At 47.6% G+C, this 24,471-nt stretch overlaps 1 protein-coding gene across 3 annotated transcripts in view; it reads right to left on the reverse strand.

Annotated features, from left to right (window-relative positions):
- Window positions 1-3,527: 3,527 nt before the first annotated feature.
- Rassf5 (Ras association domain family member 5) overlaps window positions 3,528-24,471 on the reverse strand; it is a 65,642-nt gene continuing 44,698 nt past the window's right edge. For 2 of the 3 annotated variants that reach the window (XM_026387493.2, XM_026387495.2), the window contains 4 exons: window positions 7,608-7,718; window positions 6,194-6,491; window positions 5,454-5,569; window positions 3,528-3,994 (listed from right to left, as the gene is read on the reverse strand). In XM_026387493.2, the coding sequence (XP_026243278.2) occupies window positions 3,842-3,994; window positions 5,454-5,569; window positions 6,194-6,491; window positions 7,608-7,718 (678 nt within the window). In that variant the 3' untranslated portion in view covers window positions 3,528-3,841. The remainder of the gene's footprint in view (window positions 3,995-5,453; window positions 5,570-6,193; window positions 6,492-7,607; window positions 7,719-24,471) is intronic. The other variant, XM_026387494.2, reaches the window with a different exon arrangement.

A 24,471-nucleotide genomic window follows, 5' to 3' on the forward strand; every position in this document is an offset into this window, starting at 1 on the left:
TTTTCCACTGGTAAATCAAGTCCTTAATTTCACTAGTACTATCTCTACTGGCTTGAGCATATAGAACCAGAAAAGGACTTCTAGAAACTGACCCCAAAGAGGATCATAGTACCACAAAACCAGAATCTGATCTGAGGGAGTAGAATATGTACAGTAGAACAAAATAAGGTCCTTAATATGAATACAAATAACTTGTGGTACTGTACAAAGTTCCTTACAAACATGATCTGTTTTGCACAATCTTGGAGGTATTGAAGGTTCACAGAGGTTGTCTTTTGTTAATCCCTGTTAAAGACACAAAGCCAGTAAGGAGTGTTCACTCTTAATCGTGATCAGCACAGAATTCTGCCATGACAGGGTGCTGTCGAGACCTGTGCTGTAAATGTTTTTTCCAGTAATGGTGACACATTTGCATTGAGTCACATCCCCCCCCCGCCCCCCGCCACCTGTGAATAGCATGGAGATGTTAAGAGGGCAGGGTAGAGTTAGACTGTATAATGATTCTTTAGCTATATGCTAGGCCAAGTAATCTGTAACAAGGTTAAACTTAAAACTTTGAGCTTACTAGCCCCATGCTGTAACAAACTGAGTTGTAAAAAGCAGAAGCTTCTTCATTCCATGCTTTGGCAGAATCTTTGAAATACACATCATGGAGGTGTGGGTGAACAGGTGTTGCAGATGTGCACAATAACTGGCTAATTCTAAGGATGGCTGGTGGATAGGGTATTCTCCTCTATAGCTGAACTAGATGAGCTCTGAAGAGCCTCTGTAGCCCTAGGGCCCGCCCCATCCATTGCATGATCCATGATCGGTACTGGAAGGCAGGCAAGAATTTTTCTTTAATAACTTATGTGCTATTTCCATGATTACTGAGATGTTCTTTTGTTGGAGTCAGAGGATGCCAAGGTGAGGAATTTTTTGATCATCTGATTCAGCTCTCTTCCTCCATGGTAAAGTGATCTTAAACTTACAAGGACACATTCCTATCTATCTCATTTTTAGATAATTCCAGAAATAGAATATCCATTTCTAACTTAGTGGCCCATCCTGGTGTTTAAACATCCTTGGCCGCAGAAAGCTCTTCTCTTGCTTTTTTTTTGATATTGGGGATTGAACTCAGGGGCACTCAGCCACTGAGCCACATCCCCAGCCCTATTTTGTATTTTATTTAGAGACAGGGTCTCACTGAGTTGCTTAGGGCCTCACTGAGTTGCTGAGGCTGGCTTTGAAGTCACAATCCTCCTGCCTCCGCCTCCAAGCCACTGGGATTTCAGGTGTGTGCCACCGCACCCAATTACCTCTGCTCTTTTCTAACTCTCTGTTTGCTTCTGTAACAGGTCCCCCTACCTCTCTGGTTCTCAAGAGATAGAATAGCTGCTCACCCAGGCAGCACCCTCCAGCCCACACATTAGACAGGTTTCTAAAAATTATTTGAACGGTAGCCTTCATTCCTTGGCTCACTGGTGAAAGAAAACCTGGCTCTGCCAAGAAGTGTGTGATCATGTCTAGTCCTTCTCTCCCAGCTCCCAATTTCCATAAGATCGTGAAGTTCAAGGAAGACATTTCCATTGTGAATCATTTTTACAACAAGCTTTTATTACTTTTTTTTAAAACCCATATAAGAAAGACAATTAAAAAGAAAATATCCTTGGAACAAACACTTATACACTGGGCAACACGACCATAGAAGGCACTACCAGCAGTCACACCCACCTCTGGGAGGGAAGGAAACTCTACACGCCTTCCAGAGGCTCAGACCTCAGCATGGGTCCTGGGTCTAACTGTGCTTTAAAGTCTGAATTTTCCCATAATTATCTTATTTCATTAACACCCTTACATCTTTATATATAGCTATATGCCTGTATACATATATATATATACATGACTTTTTTTTTCCTTCTCAAAAATAAAATAGCCATCCCAATCAAGGGAGGGTCTCAGCAGCATTCAGCAGTTGCAGCAGGAGCCATGCCTTCTCTTAAGGTCAGAGACATGCAGGACAAAGGGAAAGGGATTCTCTCTACCTGCTTCCTTTAATATACAGCAGGGAGAGTGATTTACTTTTTTTTTAAGGGAGGAAAGTGATAAGGCTGAGCATGAGATGGCAGATAACCAGGGTTTTTGTGGCTTAAAAAATTGTTTCTAGCTCATGTTGCTTTTGTAGCTCTGAAGATGACACACAGTGTTTATGACAAGGGGTCAGCATTCCTCTGGGAATAGGGCAGTATGGACTCAGCCTTAGTAAAGGAAGAAACTTCGGAGGCTACACAAAGCTTGGGTTGGAACTGACCCAAGAGGGACTTAGGAAGGCAGAGGGCAGCAAAGAAATGGTCACTCCGAGGCTGGATGGGAAAGCCAACTCTGTTTTTGAGAATGGCAAGTCCTTCTCCCTCTGTGTTGGAGCATCTCTGCAGTCCTGGCTACTTGCTGGAATTGTCTGGCTAATTATTTTAAGCTTGAACCTAAACAAGGCGCCAGTACAAATATTCAGAGTCAGGAATCTGATCCTCCCTGTCAATGTGCTGATATTACTTCTTGGGAAGTCAAAGCCTAGGAACCCAGATGGGTAGGAGGTGTGTAACCCTCACCCTATGCTCGAAGTGAGGGCTCCCCTGGCCTTCTCTCCCACACCGCCATTGTCCACTTCCTGGCAGAAGCAAGTCAGCAGCAGAGCTTCATGCAAACACGCCCTGCTCCTGTCTCTCTGAAACAAAAGGCACTGAGGTCAACGGGAGGCCAGGCCCACAGGTTCACTGAGCCATGCCTGGCCAGCTTCACAACAGAAAGGACTCCAAGTTGGCCCTGTTGGAGGATCCCCCTCTGTAACCAAGGCCATGCCTCTGGCAGCACCTGGAGATCCCAGAGTTCCAGGGGGAGGAAGGAGGCAGTGCTGGAGGCCCTGGGGGAACCCAAGGCAGCCAGGCCCTCCGCTGCTGAAGGTGGAGGCAAGGCTGTAGACAGCTTGGACACGTTTCTCTGCAATGCTTTTTGGCTTTCTCTTGCTGCCTGATTTCCAGACTCAGCAGGAGACTTTTAAAATGGTAAATGGCTAGTTTCCCTTTAATGGAAACACATGAAGATGATAGTAATGTTAAAAACAAATTTGTAACTTAAAAACAAAGACCGTTGACATAGATATGACTACCATACATATATATCCCTTTGGGTTTACACGGGCACAGTTTCAGCAATGAGGGCCAGGGACAGAGCAGGCGGCAGCTTCCCTGGAAATCCAGCCTCCGCCTTGGTGCGCCTTAGCCCAGCAGCTGGGCCAGGGGCCACATGAACTTCCCTTAAGCAGGTACAGCAGGTGCCTTGGGCAGTGGGAAAGTCCTTTTTTTGAACATTATTCTGCTTTCGGGGACTTAGCTCAGACCTGCTAAAGGAATATGCTACAACATTTGACTCATAAATAAAGGTATTGAAGGTGGCAAATAAGAGAAACTGAAGATGAGTCAAAGCCAGAGAAAGAACATATTTGTTCTAAAACCTTTTTCTCTTTTTCCTTTTGCCGGCTGGTGTGAAAGTTTCCGGTTTGGTGACAAGAGAGGCAACTATTTGGTTTGTGAAAGGCTTGCAGATTGAGAGAGGACAACACTGTTCATCTCATGAGTTCTGATCCTTGGTGGAGTCTGTTGAGGGGCACAGCATGGGGGGTGGACAGGAGTCAACCCCCACACAGACACTTGTCCATGGAAGAGACTTTGTGCCACATCTGGAACCATGAGGCGGGTACAGATGAACCCACCAGAGATGTCCTGAGAAAAAGTGTCTGTTGCAAAATAATAATTAATAATAAAAATAAATCTGTGGGCATTGGGAGGAGAGGAAGCAAGACCAGTTACCCAGGTTTGCCCTGGGATTCTCTTAAGGCCTCCTCCAGTTTCTGTCTAAACTTGTCGTACTTCTTCTGTACTTGCTGGATTTTGTCCTGTTCTTCCTTTTCCAAGATTGTTAGGAAGTTCTGGAGCTCAGGGATGGAGAAGGCGTCCCACTGTGAGGAGATGTGAGGGGAGAAATGGAAGTGGAAACAGGTTAGAAGTTGACATAATCTGAGGGCCTGGCCCCACCTTCTTCACATGGTTCATACACTTGGAATGACTCACAGGCACTTAGCTGCTAACTAGGCAGACACAGTGAAGGACCCTTGGGTTGTGTATGTCTGTTGCACCAGCAGCAACAGTTCCTATCCTGTCATCTCGTGACCAAGAGTTGGAGGCTCATGAGCCTTGTTTTATTTTGAGAACCAGTAGCAGCTGAGGCCCCCACCGAATAGATCCATCAGAAGCAGCTGGAGGCCAGCTGAACTGAGACTCAGGACCCTTGGGTTGAGCCTGTGTGACCTTGAGCCCCTCACTCTACTCCCTTTGGCCTGTTTTCTCATCTGTTGTGGGTTTTGGGTACCTACTGCCTGTGATGGTGGAGCAGATGAGAAAGCACACCCTCTAAAGCTCTGGAAGGCCTGGTTGGCTCAGGCCTACCCAGAAAGGATCTGATCTCTCAGGATAGAAGGCAATCTGATTTCTAAGCTGACTCAGGAGCAAAGGCCCCATGGGGCCAAGGATGGAGATGCCTGTGGTTTTCTAGCACAAAAGAATATTATTATAGGCTATCGGGTTTAATCCCCACATTGGATAAATGAGAAACCTGAAGACCACAGAGGGAAGGTGGCATAACCGCAGTCACGGAGCCGAAAGCAGCAGAATGCCAACTAGAAGCCAGGCCTCCAGACTAGCCAGGAGCCCTTCATGGGGCCAGTAGCACTCCCACACTCTCAGTGGAATCTTCTCCAAACCAACTCTTCTGTTGGAAATGCAGAGCTGCTCTGGTTGAAGTAGGATCAGAGCTCTACCTGCCCAGATCATCCAAATCTCCAGTGCCCTCAAGACCACCCTCATACCCTATACCTCCACTGAAGAGTGTGATAAACTGGCACCTTCCTCTGCTCTTGATCACTCCTCAAAGATTCTGCCTCCTAAGTATACCAAGCCTTGGAGAGCACCCATATATGGCACCACACTTGACACTGGTTAACCCCCCTTAGGAGAAGGAAGTCAGTATTTTAAAAACAGAAGAGAGACAAATGGCTCAAAAATGTCTATACCCAGTGGAACTTAGTGGTATAGCTTGCTGGGCCTTATGCTATCCTGGGACAAAAAGCCTGGTCCTCCATCCTGAGTTTGCAGAGACAAAGCACACAAAATCCTTTCTCTGCACAGGCCTTGCCAGACACAGGCCCTGACTTGCTATTGCTACTCCTGGGGGCTGACAATCCTGGCTTCAACACTGAGCCTCAGGCCCAATGCTCACCCCAGCTCAGCTCCCCCAGAAATCATCTATCTTCCTGCTGCTGCCACCTGGCCCCCACCTACTCTGGGTGGTTAGAACAATGCCCGTCTTTACCCTCCCAGCATGCCCTGCGAGCTGGGTGTGTGCAAGGGCTGCAGACCTACCTCCACCTCTCCAGTTTCATTCTCCTTTAGCACAAAGCTGAGGACATCTGTGTCGGGCCCAGCAAGGAGACGCAAGTAGAGAGGGCAGTCAGCAACAGAGAGTTTCTGGAAGAGCACTGTAAACCAAGAGAGGGAGTTGGGTGCTCTTGTTGAAACAGGACAGGGTGGGATAGGATTGGAAATGCAGAGCAAGGTCTTATAACTGGAAAAAGACAGAGGGTCTTTTCAACCTAGTGAAATGAACTTGAATCTGACAAGAATAGACAGGGTGAGATGGCAGTGTGGCTCAGCAGTAGAGCACTTGCCCTGGATTCCTGCCCAATAAAAAAAAAAAAAACAGAGCAATGACTTTTTATCTTGGGTGTTTGCTTAGAGTTTACAGCATGTTTCCATATTCACATCATCTCCCAAAAGATTAGGAGTGGTGGGTGGATTCCCTCCCATTATACAGATTAGGAAATGGGAGCCTGGGTGCGGTTTTCCTGCACATGCACAGAGAGGGGCACAGTGAATGGCCATGATCTGCTCTCATCTCCCTACCCAGACCCCATGAGTGGCTCTTCCATGGGTCTGAACACCACATGGATGGTTGGACTCCTGATGTAAAGAACCCCACCTCCATCCACCCCACCAGGGCTGGTCAGAGATTTACGGAGTGGACTTGAACAAAGTGGGGAAAGGTAATTTCTGGTTGGGAATGATTCATATTCATTCCCTCTCTCTCTCCCTCTCTCTCATACCTTGACCATCCTTGTGTATCCGCTTAAAAAGTGCAAACTTCTGGGGATTGTCCACAACCATAAACTTCTTGAGCAGCCCCTGGATGACCTCACTGACTGTGGTGGTGCTACTGATGTGAAGCTGTTTGATGGCATCCAATGGCAGATAGAAAGATGTCCGCTTGTCTGTGGTGGCTGCCAGGTTCACTTCCTTGATGGCATCATAGATGGACTGAGGCCGGATCCCAGCAGGCACTGTCACAGGCCGTCGAAGTTTCAAATGCACTTTGATGAAACCCGTGTAGGTGCCATCTTCGCTCTGCAAGTGGGAGGACATTGTGTGGGTTCAGGGAGGTCCACTTTGCATGATTGTATCTGCCACTTTGGACTATTTCCCTGGAGGCTACAGAGGTCCTAACAGCAGGGCCACCCCAGTCAGCTCACCACTTGTCTCCCAGGGTTGCCTCCTATCCCTGCTGACCTAGAGACGCTGGAGTGACACAGACACCTTCCACCCCAAGTGGGTCAGAAATAGGCCCATAGAGTTGAGCTGCCAGACAGGATTTGCCGGGCTGCAGCAGTTTCACCCCACAAGAGGTTCAGGCTGACTGCCCCAAACCTCCTGTCACCAGGTCAATTGCCCTTGGTGAGTCCTTATTCTAAAAGCAAGGTCTATAGTGACCTCTCTAGTTCTTACCTCTGAACCAGGAGGGAGAGGCAGGGCTCTGTAATAAGGTCCTCAGACACTCAAGCCACTGAATTTCTTTGCATTTCTTTATAAAAACCCTCAGACTAAAACCAGGGCTCATTGAATTTTCACTGCCTCTCAGACTGAAGCCACAAAGACAGTTGCTTCCAACCACCAGCAGGGGGCAGGGTTCATCTACTGTCTCCTCTCCCACTGGAAGACTGCTTTTCTGAAATCTGTGTCAAGTCAGCAGCCCTCACCTCTCTGAGCACTGCACAGTCTAAGGGGTAAGAAGAGAAGCTGTGAACTCTCCTGGTCAAGGGCTTCTTGGGGGCCAAGCAATATGGGCCTCTGGTCACTGCTTATCATTTAACCTTCACAAGACTTCTGACACATAGGCATTAATGTCTATTTAACACCGAGGTTCAGAAAGTTCCCAAAGCCACAAGCACAGAGAAGCCAACAGGGATTGGATCTGGATCCTATTCTAAAGACTGTTGTTTCCCTGGCTCATGGAAGCCACTGGCAGCCCAGGCTACCGGCCATCCAGGGTCCAGGCTTCCGGAGGCCCAGAGAGGTCCCAAGAAAGGGGAGGGAGTTACAAGGGAGTAGCTACAGCATCCTGTAGGGAGCAGGGAGCCAAGCTGGATGGGGGCAGGGGGAGAGTGGGTGCAGGTAGAGGGCGTGTGGGGTGCAGGTAGAAGGCGTGTGGGGTGCAGGTAGAGGGCCGTGGCAGGCCCGGCTCACCAGCTTCATGCCCAGGCAGTTCTTCTCCCTGCTGTTGTAGCTGTCGATCTTCTGCTTGATCTCCTGCAGCGTGGGTGGGCGGCGCGTCTCTTCCACCGACTTACAGACATTCTGGAGCAGATAGAAGTGGGGGTGGTGTACAGTGGTTCTCAAGAGAAGAAGCGGAAAGACCACACCCCCCAAAGGCCTCTTAGGCCTAGAAGAGGTGAGCAGCAGCCCCCTCACTGTGGAATGAATTCATGGTCCCAGAGAGAGAACAGGAGGCCAGCCACCTGGTGGGGGCGCAGGGGAGCAACTCAAATCTCTCTAAGCCTCAGTGTCTTCACAAGTAAAATGGGAACAGTACCTCCTCCTCAGGCTGGTTGCGAGACAAACAGGGACTGACTAGGAACTGATGAAGGAGCAGGGCCACATTTGCTTACAGAGGGTTGCTATGGAGAAGCTGCAAATGCTAAGGAGATGCAAAGGAATGCCAGCCATGGTCTGTCTCCTTGAGGAAGCAGCAGTAAAGCTGGAAAGACAGGTGTGTACAAGTGGTGCCAGCAAAAGCTGACGGGAATGACCCAAATTCTAGGCCCAGAGGATGAGGGCACAGGGACACAAGTTCAGGCTTCACATACTGGCCACAGTGCTTTCCTGGCACACAGCAAGAAGAGAATCTACGTATTTGTCAAGGAAATAAGTGAACTGGTAGAGACAGGGGCTGGAGCTCTCTATGATAATCGGGGAGATAATCTCAACTAGGGGCAAAAGGATAACCAACATCTACTGAGCACCTCTTCTGTGCCAAGTACTTAGCATACACTATCTTATTTAATTCCTCACAAGCCCAAATTCTGCGAGATGGTTTATTACCCCCATTTTACAGGTGAGACCGAGAGGCCTTTACCAACTTGCGTAATGCCCGATAGTAAGAATGTGAAGAACTGACCAGAAATTCCAGGTCTGGCCTGTTATGTTTCTCCTTTGACATCAAGACTCTTTCTCCATATATTCCCCTGTTGCACACCCCACCCCACCCCATACTCTCCAGGAAGGGGAAAGGATGAATGAAGTTAGGAGGTAGAGGTCAATGTCCTTACATTAGAGAGGGAGTTCAGGGGTGGTTTCTGGGGTCTAAGTTATTGCATCCCTCAGTCAATTCTCTGAATTTCTCTCAAGATCATGGTCACTCACTTCCCAGTTTTGTCTTCACGTTGCCCTGTGTGGCTGGGAGTGCAGGACCTGGTTGGTTAAAAGCCACCCAGAATTTGCCTGACCTTAGATGTCAAAAGATCATGATTCATCTTGAATGAGGGAACTGGGGTCCAAAGAGGGATGATTCTGACACCTGCCTGTGGGAGTCTGGGTTTGGTGGGAAGTTTACAATTGCCCCGATGTCACACCACCACTCAGTGCAAAGCTTGCCCCTGACCTTCCCCCAAGCCTGTCTGTGGGAAATGTGCCATCACTTCCTCCTCCCACTTTCCAATACCACAGAGCAAATAAAATGTCAGACTCCAGAGTTGCCAAGAGAAGCCGCCAAGGTCAGCTAACATCTTCTGGTCACAGCACCTCTCCTCAGCTGTCTACTCCTTCTGCACTCCTCCAGGGCTCCCGACAGTAACAGCATCATGCTAGGTACACTCACATACCTTCTCTTACATTCTACTTATATTATTCCTACTTTACAGATTACAAAACTGAGGCTCAGAGAAGTTAAGAAATGTGCCTATCCCCCACTGCTAGTTAATGGCCAAGAATCAAGTCCACCTGGAAATCAGGTTCTTCACAATTTACCACATGGTCCCCCCAGGACAGTCTCCAACCCACGTTCCTATAATGGTCACTCCACACTGTAGGGCTGGGATGGGCAGCTGCTAAATCAAGGCCTGGAAAGTATCTGACCTATGAAATGTTCATCCAAGTTGACTCTGATCAGTGGGTTGGGTCCCAGAGGCCTTGGAACTCTGTGCTCACTGTGTCACCCAAGAAGATGACAAGGAAGGACTCCCAACTCTGGAGTGGGAAGCAGCCACTAGGATGCAGGGCCCACCCTCTCCCATGTGCCCACTCAGGTCTCTGGAACTGAACCTGCTGGCCACCCAAGAGGAAGCCATCGCAGGGCCGTTTCCTGTTTGCCTGAAGTGAGTAAAAATGCTTTGTGAGCGTCACATGCTCTCATTCGTTGTCAATCCATTAATCTAGGGGTTCTCAAAATGGAGCTTCTCATGTGTCTTAGCTCCTGGAGTAACCGCCTTCACTGTGCACACCTCCATGAACCAGACATGCCGGGCTGCCTTCCTTCCGGGAGCTTCCAGTCAGAAGGATCAGCCATCTGGCTACCATTGTAGTCTTATCTCTGAGACACACACTCAGGCTGTTTCTCCTCAGGAGTTAAGAACTTTCTCATACTCATCTTCAAAGGAGAGTTAAGTAATAGAAGGCAAATTCTAGAAGAGACTAGAAGATTTCTCAGTTCCCTGTAAGAAAAGGCAGCTGCGCCGTGGCTTTCCAAGGCCAGTCTTCCAGGCCTGGTTAGGAATACAGTGAGAGTCAGAGCTGCCTTGGTCTATGATTTCTACTTCCTGTTCCCCCTTTCTTCATCAGATAAACCCATCTATTCTCTCCCTTTCCCACCACAAACCTGTGACGCAAGTGGCCCCAGGCACCTCCGCCTTCCAAGGCAGACACAGAAGATAGCAGCCCTGACCTCACTATTCTAAGTCTGGGGGAGGGTGAGCTCCATCTGTGAGTGCCAGGAGCCCTGCGTGTGGCCAACACTAAGAATCTCACACCCGGGGAAAGTCAGTGCCCAGTGTGCGATGGCTGTTGCCCACACTGAGTCTGCCAGACGAGATCTGAGCCACAGACTGGATGAATCACCTCCCAAAGTAGGCCAGCCAGTGGGCCAGCCAGCCCCAGCCAAGGACTCTCTAATCCTCCTCCCACCCTAGGATGGTGTAGAATCTAGACTAGTGGTTCTTAAACTTGCCTGCACAATGGAGTCATCTGGGGATCCTTAGAAACACAGATACCTGGCCTACATCCCCAGAGATTTATGTTTTAATTGGTCTGGGATGTATCTGGGCATAGAGATTAAAAAACAAACAAACAAACAAACAAACAAAAAACTCCCAGGTGACTCCAATTCACTGTGGCATTTGAGAACTACAAAAGACCCTTCCCCATCATTCCCAATCCAGCTGCAAAATTCCCACCTTGGTACCAGTAGATGCACACTGCCCACAAGGGCAGTATCCATTGTGTGAACAAGATCAAGAATATAGTCATCTTCCAAGGGCAAGGCAAAAATCCCAACTTCTGTTCACCTGCCAGATTCTCAAGTGAAACATTTGTCTCTGTTCATGGGCACAAAGCTAGAAATCAAGAAGACAGCATTTGTCTCTCGGGGTGGCCCAAGATAGAGATGGAATAGGGAACTCTGTTATGATTTCACAAATATAGGCATTGGCCTGTGTCTCTCCTGGGAGTTCATACATCTTGGTGCATCTGGCATAGAATTCATCTGCTCTGATTAAGCCCCTGGCATTGGTGGCAGATGGCTGAACTGTTGCCAGCGCACCAGCTCGTCCAGGGCACTGGTGAAAAAATTGGTTTATCTTACATGTCTAAAGCATGAAATATCTGTCACCTTTCTTAGCTCTTGAGTCTATTGGGAGTGAAAAGTTGAGTGCTAGCTGTAAGAGCAGAGATGTTTCCCCCAAAGAGTGAGTCTCTAATGTTTCTATTAAAATATCCTTAACAAAATAAGGAGGGCCATCCCCTGTATCTGGGGCCTATTTCAGAGCAGATTTACCCTACGTCAAGTTTTCCTTTAGTTTACCTTTAAGACGACAGTAACGATAAAACACTGGATGATTCTGCATTCTAATCAATGACAAGGAAGTCTGAATTTTGGTGGTAGGGAGTAATCCAATGCTCAAATAAGGAGAGCTCTGAGCAAGTCCTGTGGCTTCTAGAATCCCCAGGAGGGCATAGGGCAATCCATCAGAACTCCAGAACGGGTCCCCCAAGGTGAAGATGGGCAGGAAGACCAGACGTCCCACCCTCAGTGCCAGAACCCCTCATGCACATCCATGTTCATAAATCACACAAACCTCATTTTTGCTAAAAATTTCACTCTTTTTAAAGATGTGTCAGCCTCTTCTCCTTCCTGCCTGCTACCTTCAGCCCACCACTTCTACCTGCCCTCCCTTCATCTGGCAAGGCCTCCCTGACCATTCCAGCCCTGAGAGATGATGATGATGACAAGGATGATGGTGATGACCCTTCACTAGTGCTAGATAAGTGCCATGCACTGTTCTACTCAGCATGTATTCACTCATTTCATCTCCACAGCAAATTTATGAGGAAGGTGAAATGATTGTGCCCATTTTACAGTCAAGGGAACTGAGCCACATTAAAATGAAAGCAGACCTACATCTAAGGCTAACACCATGCCATCTGGTGCTTACTTAGTTTACCCTGCAACTACTTATTTCACCCTGCCACAGGACCACCAGTGTTGGGTTTTCTTTGCAATTAGACCAAAGCTCCATACTTTTTCTGTTTCTTCTCTGGGCCCAATAGCACTGAGCATGAATCAGATCATAAACACTTGCTCAAGAATCTTCAATCGGTCCCTAATTGCCTATAGTGGAAAGAAATGTCTTAGTCTCTCCTAGGAATTACGGTGAGACTTGGATTTCAATTTAGTCTGAGTTCTGTGAAAGCAGCGGCCATATCTGTCTTGTCCACTACAGCATCCCAGAGCCTAGTTCCAGCTTAGCACATAGTAGGGCTCAGTAAATACCCACAGGATGAACACAAATGTGTGTTTGACTTCTCACTCCCAGTACTAATTATATGTCCTTGAGAAAGTAAGATGACCTCTAAAGCTTAGTTTCTTCATCTATAGCTTCAGGATAAAAATCCTTTATTGTCTCATAGCTTGATGTAAAGGTAAAACCAATCAGGATAATGGGTATGAAGATGTTCTGGAAATTATCAAACTCATCCAAAAGCACATCTTGTTACTCTCATCCCAGGAAAACCAAGCCCTGAGCCAATTTCATTTCTCACTTTCGTTGAGCGCTTACTCTAGACTGGCCCAAGTGCCCAGAGTCCCTGCATTCCTTCCTCTGCACAGACACTTGGCAGACTTGCTGTAAAGGGCCAGACAGTCTATTGCAACTACTCGCCTCTACCACTGTGGCACCAAAGTAACCATGGGACGAGGGTGGCTGTGTTCCAAAAAAACCCGATTTATGGAAACTGGCCCATGAGCAGTAATTTGCTCCACACTGTTATTTGTGCAGTTTTTCCTGCCTAGAATCCACACTCCCCATTTTCCCTAGATGCTTCTTCTCCATGCGGTTTCCCAGTGAAACTTCTCCAGCCCACAGCAATCTCCCTATCCTCTGTTTTCCTACTAAATCACATCAGTGACATTTTGTTTCCTAAATGGAGGAAGCCGTATTCAGTTTTATGCTGGTTCCTTTCTTTCTCCTGAATCACTTTCTATGTTTCCTGTATATTTCCTCCCTCCACCAGTCCACGGGCCTCTGTAACTTCACTCTCACTGATGGACAGTCTACACAGGCAAAAGCTTGATCACGGACAGAGTTATTCTCCTCTCCTCTCCACTGAAGAGGCCACACAGCTGGCAGGTGGGCAGCTAGGCTCACTCACAGGCTAGAGCACTCACTCTCCAACACCAGCCATGGCCCAATGCCTCAGACTCGTCTTGCAGCAAAGCTGCATATTACCACACGGCACAGATGTCAGCAGCTGCTTTCCAATGTTGAATCCAGACTGCAAGGACCTATGGAGGTGCTTTCAGAGTTCTAATTACATGCTGCCTTTTATTGCTTAAAGATGGTTTCATATATGTTAATCCCAGAGACCCAATTAGTTGCTCCCAGAGGAAGACAGACTTCATGTCTGAGGCTTCAACTTCTTTGGCACCCCTGCAGGGACCAGCTAAACACTGATTGACCTCCAAGAGGGTGCCAGATAAATACCCAATGACTGGGTAGCAGGAAGGGTGGAGCAGCTTGAGTGGTTCCCAGCCCATAGATGTGGACCCTGGACAGCCAGGTGCTGATCTCCACCTCAAGGGGTGATGCCCCTTCAGGCAGGCTGCACGGGGCTTCAGGTTCCGCTGAAAGCCAGCCCTGTGGCCCACTCCTTTGCAGCTAGCTGGTGAGAACAAATGCAAGACCATCAAATGACCTGTGACCTATGGCAGGTCACTTCCCATCCTGGGATCTGAGTTTTCTCATCTGTGAAATCATGAAGTGATACCAAAGAGACGCAAAGGCTCCACTGCGAGAACAAGATTGGACACATGAGATAGGACGGGGTTTTTCGTCACTGCTTCCTCTTCCCTTTCAGAGAACTGGGTGTGGGGCTGGGGGCCCCGCAGGAGAGCAGGGCACGTCTGAATTGCAGCAGACTCATGCCTAAGGGAGCAGGAAGAACGTTCTGACCTCCACCACTTCACTCTTCTCACCCCTCACCACCTGTTTTCTCTTCATCTTCAGGACTCCATCTTGATTAGCCAAGCTCAAGAAGGGCCGCATCTTCTTACCTCATTTAACTCAAGAAAACAAACAAAAGTACCCCGGAAGCCATTCACCAGGAGCCTTTGCCACATTTCCTCTTTCTCAGCTCTTAGCAAATCTGTCAGCAGCAATTCTCTCACCCCTTGGGTAGAAGTGTTCAGGCCTAAGTCAGGGAGGAGAGCCTCAGAGAGGTCCTACATAAGAGAGACCATGTGCAGAGCCTTCCAGATATGAACCCCAGGGTTCCCATTAGGCCTGTCCTAAATGAGAACCTCAGAAGGCTAGGGCAGATTCTCACTGGTCAGGCCCCTGCTCAATGTCTAAGCCAGAGGGTTATTGGGTCTCCTTGGGATGATCTCAACCAGCTAGGAAAGAGGAAGCCCTATGGAATCTCACTGCAGGGGGCCCTCTCAGGTCCTAAAGAGTCTGTGTTCTGGGATGGAATCCCCAGTCTCATCCATGGCAGTGAAAGGGTTCATTCCCACAGGTCCCTCTCTGAACTGTCTATTGTCCCTAAAATAAAAGGGTTGGAAACTCCTAATCTGTACTCTCCAATAGGATATTTGCAGCAGAGCAAGGAAGAGGCTCCAGCACAGAGCCATCTCTTTAAGTAGAACCACATGGAATCTGAGAAGCTCCTATACGGTGTAGTGGAGGAATAGGGTAAAATAAGGAGGGGAACTCAGGAACTAGAGAAAGATTGAAGTCCCCAAAGACCCAGATAGAGAGCAGATGGTCAATGCAGACAGTCAACAGTAACTGACTGAATTGCCTGTGGGTTGAGGACTATGAAAGGCACCTTGGGAGATGAGACAGACAGGTGTGGTCCCCTTCTTTGAAAGCCCACATGTCATCTGAGGAGGGAAGACAGAGATACCGTGACATATCAGAACAAGAACAGCACCAGCTGGGACAACAAGCCTCAGTGGCTTTCAGGCAGTCTAGATCAGCTTCAGGTGATGAAGGTCATCCTGGTGGACTCTCCATAGTGCATGTCCCAGAGCGTGGCACAGTGTCTCCCACTCATTAAAGTGGCCATCTCATGAGTATGTAGGAGTGGCCCATCAGGATCAGGGGTCAGTAGCACCATGCAGAAGGCCTAGAGAACCGTGTGGCCTTGTGCTATGGGGACCTAGCTTCAAGCCTGCGGTGTCTCACTGTAATAATAAAAGTCACTGCTCTGAGGACTTCACAGTCACAATCTCATTGAGTTACTGTCCTACCCAGTCCCTGTTCTTCACCTATTCCACACTGCCCTCAGGTGGGTCCCCAGGCTGGCCTTTCTAGCCATGCCCCTGTTCTGTGAATTTGAGCAAATTGATCTCAAAGACTCAGGTTTCTTTGTACCAGGGCCACATGATGATTTTCATGAGTCCTAACTACTTTCATCTTTAGGGCCATGGCCCCATCCTCCACAAAAACTACTAAAAATTGCTGGGCACAGTGGCACACACCTGTAACCCCAGTGGCTTGGGAGGCTGAGGCAGGAGGATCACAGGTTTGAAGCCAGCCTCAGCAACTTAGTGAGAAACTGTTTTAAAATAAAAATTTTTAAAAAGAGCCTAGGGATGGGGCTCAGTGGTTAAGCACTCTTGGATTCAATCCCAGTAGACCCCTCAAAAAAAAAAAAAAACTTCTACTGAAAGTTATATTTTATAATTGCATCAATATAAAGACCTATTAATAGCTTATATTAAAACAGCCTAGGCCACATAGTGAGGCTATGTCTCTAAGTAAATAAATAGAATTTCATTGCAGATTATTTATCTGATAAAGGATTGATATCTGAATATATGAAGTATTCTGGCAACTTAACAACAACAACAAAATGACTGATATGATTAAAAGTGGACAAAGGACCTGAATAGTCATTTCCACAGAGAAGATATGTAAAAGGCCAAAAATTCATGAAAACATGTTCAATGCCACTAATTGTTAAAGAAATGCAAATCAAAATCATAATAAGATATGACCACTTCAAACCCATCAGGATGGCTATTATAAAACATTGGGTGTGCAGAAACTGGAACCTGTGTATTGTTGGTAGGAATGTAAAAATAGTGCAGCCATGTGGGAAATGGTACGGCGATTCCTCAAAAAATTACCACACGATGCAGCAAATCCATTTCTGGGCATATGTTCAAAAGACAGGGAAGCAAAGACTCAACCAGATACTTGAACACCAGTGTTGATAGCAGCACTACTTATAATAGCCAAAGGGTGAGAGCAATCTGTGTCCATTGGTGGATGAATGGATAAATGAAATGTAATATACATATAATGGAATATTACTCAGCAAAAAGGAAGGAAATTATGACATATGCTATAACCCCGGAAGAATCTTGCAAACACTATGCTCAATGAAATAAGCAAGCCCCAGAAAGTCAAACACCATGAGTCTACTTATTTGGGGTTCCTACAGTAGTCAAATTGATAGAGACAGAAAGTAGAATGTGGTTGCCGGAGCCTGGGCCAGGGGAGGGTAAGGAATTATTATTTAGTAGGTAAGGAGTTTCAGTTTGGGAAGATAAAATGTTCTGGAGCTGGGACTTGGGGCTCTAGTAGAGCATGTGCTTAGCATGCAAGAGACCAGGTTTAAATCCCTAGCACGAGCACTCAAACCCCTCCCCCCCACAAAAGGTATGGAGAAAAATGAAGATTGTGGTGATAGTTACACAATATGAGAACATCATACTTAAGGACACAGAATTACATCCTTGCCAGGCACAGTGACACTCGTCTGTAAACCCAGTGACTCGGGAGGGTAAGGCAGCAGATTACGAGTTCAAAACCAGCCTCAGCAACTCAGTGAGGCTCTAAGACACTCAGTGAGACCCTGTCTCTAAATAAAACACAAAAAAGGGCTGGGGATGGGGCTCAATGGTTGAATGCCCCTGAGTTCAATCCCTGGTATCAAAACAAAATAAAACAAAAGAACTGCATCCTTAACTCATTTTTTGGTCCCCTCTTACCACATGTGGAACCTATAAAAACTTAAATTAAGCAACAAATACACTATTTATGGTAACTTTGAAATAATATTGGAACATTGATTATGTTCACAAAATTGAAAACTTGGGACTTGGTGGATTGAAAATAATTTAAATGGGGGCTGGGGATTTAGCTCAGTGGCAGAGCACTTGCCTAGGACATGCAAAGCCCAGAGTTCGGTCCTTGACCCTTAAAAAAAAAGGTAGTGGGAAAAAAATAAGGTAAAAATAATTAAAGTAGTAAATTTTCTTTTTCTTTTTTTTAGAAATAACTTTGGAATAATTTTTTTAAATAAGAATTTCTGATATGTGTATTTTAACATAATTGTTTTTAAAAGACTGCTGTGGGAACTGCTAGAATATTTGTCAAGCATACATGAGGCTCTAGATTTGATCTCCAGCACCACTAAACACACACATACATACATAAACAAACATAAATTAAAGGAGGATTCCAAGGGCAGGGAGACCTGGAGGTCATGTGACTGGCTTGTTTTATTTGGATCCTATAATTAGGACTTCCCTTTTTATATTCCAAGCAAGTGAGGACCAAGCTCACTTCTAGGCAAGTTGGGCCCCCATCCTAAGCCTCCAGGCCCAGTCTCTTTCCCTGGGACTAGGCCACTCAGCTAGAGGCAGGATGGGACATTAGACTCCATAAAGGATTCAGACAGTTCAGAGGTGGTGAGTGGCGTGTGGAAGCAGAGGGACTCGGATGGCGAGCCAGTCCCCAGCACCCAGCTCACCCACACTTGCTAGGAGGAGAGGCAGCTTAGGCTTTGTACCAGCACCAGGACACCACCTGCACAGCCCTGCTGGAGGAGGCCGGTCCTTGCCAGCTCCCCTCTACCTGGAGCCCACAGCTGCCTTTACTTTGGGACAGGTGGCACCTGGTACTGCATTCTCTGGCAGCCTACACCTGCCCTCTCTGCTCAGGGCTGTCACTCCACCTCATGCTGGCCCTTCTGCACCCAGGTGCTCACAGATCAATCTGTGATGCTGAAACACAGCCTAGTTAGTTATTGAGTGGCTTTTCATGTGTGTTCTCTCATTATATCACAATGGCCTAGGGGCAAGGACTTTTGATTTCTTCTATGCTCCAAATGGCCCAGAAAAGTACACTATCCTCAGTGACCCCAGGATGTGTCCTGCTGACATGGTGTTGCATTTGGGGACACACCTGGTTTCACTGCTTGGATTTCAACTACTAGAAGAATTCTGGGGAGAGCTAGAGAAGCAGTCTGCTTGGTGGTTAGGAGCACCGGCACTGGACTACGGTGTGACCTTGACATGTTACTTGACCCCCTTCTGTGTGTCAGTTTCCTCAATGTTAAATGCAAACAAAAATGGTGCTTCCCTCATATTGTGCTGTGAGGCTTCAAATGAAGAGACTCATGGAAAGCACCCAGGACAATGCTGACTTGTATCCAGGCCCATTCCTGTCCCTGACTCTGTTCTGTGAACAGTCTGATCCCTCCACACATCACAATCATGTACCCCACCACCTACATCAAAATTTGACACCCATCAGCATTTCTGAAAATGGCCTTGGTTATCACAAACCCCAGAGCTCCACAGGTTCTCATGGTCCAGGGCTGGGCCCCCGCTTACCACTTCCTCTCCATGGAGGAGCCAGTCTTCCCATTTTACAAAAGGAGAAAGTGAGCCCAGGAGTAGTGATGCTTCCTGAGGTCTCACAGAGTGAAGGCTTGAGAGTGGGCTCCCAGGCCCACTGAGATCCTGGGACCTCAGGGCAGCCAGCCCCTGCCCACTGTACCCAGGCACTAAGAGGGTGCTCAAACTACTAGAGTTGCCAAACTAGTACCTTTCACTCACTCAAAAGTAAGTTGGGAAAGAAAAACAAATGAGAGGTTTAGTGGTTCCTTCCTCCCCAACCTGCCACTCCCCATGGCTAAAAGGCCAACAAAAGAAACCTGTCATACCAGACTCTCCTGCCTCTTCACATGGGCCCCTCAGCCCCTACCACCCTTGGTGGCCCCACTCAAGGCAGGACCACACCATCTCCTGCCAGCAGGTGCCAGGCCTGGTTGCTTAGTGACCCAGCCCTGCCCGCCCTCATCCTCCAGGGCAAACAGCTGAACAATCATGGATGGGGTGGGGCACGCTAGGTTTGGAAGTTGTCCTTGTATTTTCTGCTCATTCAGTGGGATTTTTCTTTTCAAGGTAACTGGGAAATCCATTTATTCAGAATCTTAGCAAGTTTCCCTTGAAAATAGTCCTGAGATCAACTTTCACAAATGTTGCTGCTAAGTGCTTGTTCATGTCCTCTGGAGAGTCCCTGCTGACATCCAGAACTCTTGGTAATGGAGAAAGAAGCCCCAAGCCAGCTCCTCCTTCATCAAACATGCATCAAGCAACTACCATGTGCCAAGGACACAGTGACATGTAAGACATGGCCCCTGGGCCAGAAAATTATAGCCCATCACAATGAGGGATTAGTGAGGACAGGTCAGGAATCTGGGGAGCACAGAGAAAGGACCATTTGAGCTACAGCTGGAAACACTAGCTCCCACATTCTCTACATGAACCTGCACATTTCCAGCCACATAAGAGTGTCAACAGTATACATGCCATCTCCCTGTCCATAATGGTGTTCCAGCCAATGGAAGGGACATCTCTCATCTCAGTTCTGTGGCATGGGAAATTCTGCCCCCACTACCCATAGCAAGGGCAGCACCCTGCAGATCCAGCCTCTGTGTGTCAATCAATGCCTGGTGAAGACCACTCTTTGCACTGGGGAACAGCCTAGAGGTGAGGAGGAGTGTGAGCGGCCCGTGAACAAGAGGCTGAGGTGATGATATAACAGAGTATACTGACCCGGGTTTCCCAAGTGAAAAATAGGAAAAAAGGGCCTGAATTTCACCACCAGGAAATTGGCTGAATGAGAACAGTAGCTTTTATGATAAGTCACACTGTTTTGAGAGGGTGATTAGGACTTATCCGGAATCTTCCAAAAACAGGACTCTTACCCAAGAGCCATGTGTGATGGGAAGAGCACGTACTTTGGAATTAGACAAATAGGGGGTAGGGCAAAGCCTACTGGCTGACCCCCTCCATATACTACCTGTCCAACGTGCCAGCTTCCTGGCATGAGAGCAACAGAAACTCTGCTGGTGCCCCTTGTCAGTCCCAGGCTCTCTGCTGCCCTCCTTTGCCCAGGATCATGACCCCACACTTAGCAGAGATCCAGCCAGCCCACATCCCATGGTACAGCTCCCTGGACAAGGAAGGATGGATAACGGGGTTGGAGGAGGATGGGAGTAATGGACAGAGCTTCCCTTCCCCTGCCTGCAATAGCTTATGGGCAAGCTTGCTTGGAAACGGGGGACTGGCTGTAATGATCTCTAACAAACAGCCTTCTCCAGCACTAGATACACCACATTGCTAGAGACCATAAGGTCTTTAGGAGTAGAGACCATGTCTTGTCCATCTCTGTATCCCCCACCTGTGGTGCTCAGTGCTGTAAGACAGTTGAAAACACAAGGTATGACTGAGGCCAGGTACTGTGAGGTTTGGAATGCTGCACTGAAGAGCAGGAACCAAGTATGGGCTTTCCTCAGGAAGCAAAGGGAGTGTGTGAAGACTTTGGGGTACTACAAGTAGTTGTATGCAGGACACTCAAGAAGGGAAGAATCAGGATGGAAACCAGTTGGGTATCTTATTAGAGCATCTCAGTGAGAGGTGATGAGCTCCCAACAGGGCAGGGTGGGGGTCAGGAAGGGGAGCCTGCCATCTGCCACACTGTGGAGGTGCAGCCCATGGTGACAGATGGGATGAAGGCCCCTGAGGTTCTGAAGGTAGGGGCCTAGGCAGAGGGGCATAAACACAGAGAGAGAGATCATTTATGAGCAAAGGATATGTGTTGTTTCTGGTCATAATGAATATTAGGTATCTGAGGTGCACATGAGTAGAGACCTCCAAGCACAGGAAGAGAGATGGGATGGAGAATGGAGCTGGGGAGTGAGAAGCAAAGCACCTCAGACACTTACTTATACCTATCTCCTTCCTTCCAACTTCAAGTTTAATGCTCCTGATTCTCAGCAAATGTATCTGGTTCTCTTGTCCCCAAAGAATACACCAGGCCAGACCTGGGACCCCAGCCTCTTTTAGGAGTATATTGAGCTATTCAGAAGAAGAAACTGAGGCCTTGGATGAGAATAGGTCTGGATTCACACAGGAAACCATTAAGGTCTTCAAGCTAAGAGCAGAAGGAAGAAGAGAATCCAGGACTCCAGATGGGCCTGTTGGTGCCTTCCCTTCAAGATCATGAGCTGGGGAGCTGGATCCAGATCCCAACCTGACAGTGTAAAATAAGAGCTGGGATTCAGGGTTTGATACCAGTGTATAATCTTTCTTCCTAAACTTCTAGGGTAGGCAGATGTTGCATGTGCCCAAATCTATCACTGGAATTGACTTATTAAAGAAAATTCATCTGAGTCAAGAAAAACAGTCTAAATTTGTGAAAAAAGAGAAGACAGAGGGGGACAACATGGAGGACAGAGCGGGGGAGCCAGACCAAGAGTGTGAATGAGGATGTCTTGGATAAGTCCAGGTGGTCCTGCAGGAGGGAACCCTTGCTAGTCATCCAGGTCCTCTAGCTGACCCCACCTAGGGAGAGTCCATATGTTTTAGAGCATTTAAAAGTTAATATCTAAGATCCTTCCCAGGTCCACCCCTCTACAAAATGGTGATGGAATCTCAAAGAAATATGGCCCACTCATATCACACAGTGTTCCTGCTCAAAAGGATAAAATACCCAAGTCTTAGAGTTGAGATGACTTGGCCACAGCCTCTCAGTTAATGGCCTGAGTGGGGATGAGAAGCCAGGACTTGACTTACAGTTCTTTGTGTCTTCTGTTACATCAGGTGTCAGTCAAGCTCTTAAAGGGCTGTCACCCTAATATCCTTGGGATCTCAGCATGTTGTGATGAGTGTAATGAAGAAAGCTCTAGGCAGGCCCAGGGGACTGGAGTCCTCCATTCCCCCTCAACTTAATGTGACTGGGGACAAATCCTTGTACCTCTCTGGGCCTACATTTACGGCCTAGGAACCTCTCAGAAATCTGTAACAAATGCTCTTCTGGCAGCCCAACTTCAGTAATCCATCAATTAGTAAATATTTCCTAAACAGGTGTTGCCAACACTCCAAATATATGGAATCACCTGGGGAGAGTATTTAAAAAGCAAACTCTGGGGTCCCACCTGCAAAGAGTCAGGAGTCAGGAGCTCCAGGGTGAAGCCCCTGAGTCTCCATTTCCAAAAAGTGATTTAAAGACTGATTCCAATGCCGGTGGCCAGGGCCACCCATTGAACCAGGTGGTCCTGCAGGAGGGAACCCATGCCAGTCATCCAGGTCCTCTAGCTGACCCCACCTAGGACGAATCCATATATTTTAGAGCTGCAAAGGAACCAGTGTATAATCTTTCTTCCTAAACTTCTAGGGTAGGCAGATGTTGTATGTGCCCAAATCTATCACTGGAATTGATTTATTAAAGAAAATTCAGCTGAGTCAAGACAAACAGTCTTTGTGAAAAAAGGAGAAGAATCATCTATCTTCCAGGAGCTCCTAGTCTGGTTGGGGGAGACAGGACCCTAGGAGCACGATACCCTTAAGGACAGATGAAGAGGTACTGGGTCAGAGAGACAGAGGTGATGCCCTTCACCAAGGTGTGAGCAGGGCTTCCATGGTGCAGAGAGATGCTGGGAGGAATGTGTGGCCAAACCAGCCAACCTGGGCTCACAGTTGCAAGTGATGTCCCATCCTCCCCTTGTGGTTAGGTGTGGCCATGTGACTGAATCCCGGCCGATGACATGTGGGTTTGAGAAACACACCACTTCCGGCCTGGCCTACAAAAATCTCCTCTGTGTTATCCTGAGCCCCCACCTGTCAATTTAACTTCTTGTAAAGAGGGAAATAAACTTCTTATACTCAAGGACTGAAAATTGAGGTTGTTTGTGACAACGCTTAGTTTCAGCCAGCATTCAGTCAGCAACAGCCTGCACTGGGCCAAAGGGGATGTGATTCCTGATCTTACAGGGCTGGCGACCTTCAACCTTCAACCTTTGCAGGGCAAAGCAATGCGAGGAAAGGCCAGAGGTGATGAAATCTACAGGGTGTAGAGGTCACATCCATAAATGAAAGGCGCTTGTACAAAGCATCATTTGGGTTCTTCTTGGGCAGTGTAAGCTTCTGACATAGCACATTAAAAACCCTTCAATGGTCTGCCGCCCCAAGGAGTCCCGTTTTTATTTTTATTGCTCAAGTTCAGATATAGCTTAATTTGAGTATTCTTTTTCTCTCACGCCAGGGTGGTTGGGGCAGGGGCTGTGCCTATGGCTTCGTGAGATGAGGGTTTCCCCAGCTGGTCCAGGGCTGTCAGGGTTGACTGCTGTTCTCAGAGTACCAGAGACTCCAGGGGAGATGCTGACTGGCCAGGTAAGAAGAGAGTAATGTAGTACCCTGAACTCTAAGAACCCTTCCTCTTGGCATCTTCCTTGAAGAAAAAAAATTCAAGGGTGTCTGTGCAGACCAGAGAAGGCTTGGGGGTGAAGGAGGGGCGGGAGTGTGTTGCACATAAGCTTAAATATAATATCTAAGCACAAATATGGTCAACCTCTGTTCTCCATAACCACAAAGAAAAACATGTGGAAGTCTCTAGCAAGAGGTAGATTTTTATCTAGAACAATCTTTCCATTTTAGGACAGACATCAAGGAGAACTTTTAAATGATTAGAGTTTTAAGATACCCTCCCGCCCCAGTGTTAAAACACAAGGTCAAGGTCCCCAGGCAGGTTGCCTTATGGAATGGAGGGATAGTAACGATCTTTCCTGACCTCACCCAGCCTGCAGTTGCTTGGGTCTTTCCATTTTGGAGAAGGGTCTGAGGGGACAAAGTCTGAAGTCTGTGCTCGTTACAGGCCGAGTAGAGGAGCAAGAAGAGAAGAGGAGCACTTGACAAGGAGTTCAAAGAGGGTGTTAGTCTAGGCTCTCCCCCAACCAGATGTGTGCCCTGGTGAACATTTTCCCCTTCCTGACCTCAGTTTCTCTGTCAAGCAGCCTTTATGTATCCTCAGAGCACCTCCTAGATGCTCTGGGTGGGCTCCAAAGTCCTGGAGTCCTAGAACCCTTTGAACACACACACTCCCACATCTTAGATGTAGGCATGTTCCTGCCTTACTGAGAGCATCAGTCTACACTGCCTGAGCCCACAGGAGCCCATTTTGATATGCATGACCCAGGGAAACACAATCTAATTGTTTGCTGCCAAGGGAGAAGTGCCTGGAACAGAGTACCCACTCAGCCTCCT

Source organism: Urocitellus parryii, chromosome 9, assembly GCF_045843805.1.
Source record: "Urocitellus parryii isolate mUroPar1 chromosome 9, mUroPar1.hap1, whole genome shotgun sequence".
In the NCBI taxonomy this organism is placed as follows: domain Eukaryota; kingdom Metazoa; phylum Chordata; class Mammalia; order Rodentia; family Sciuridae; genus Urocitellus; species Urocitellus parryii.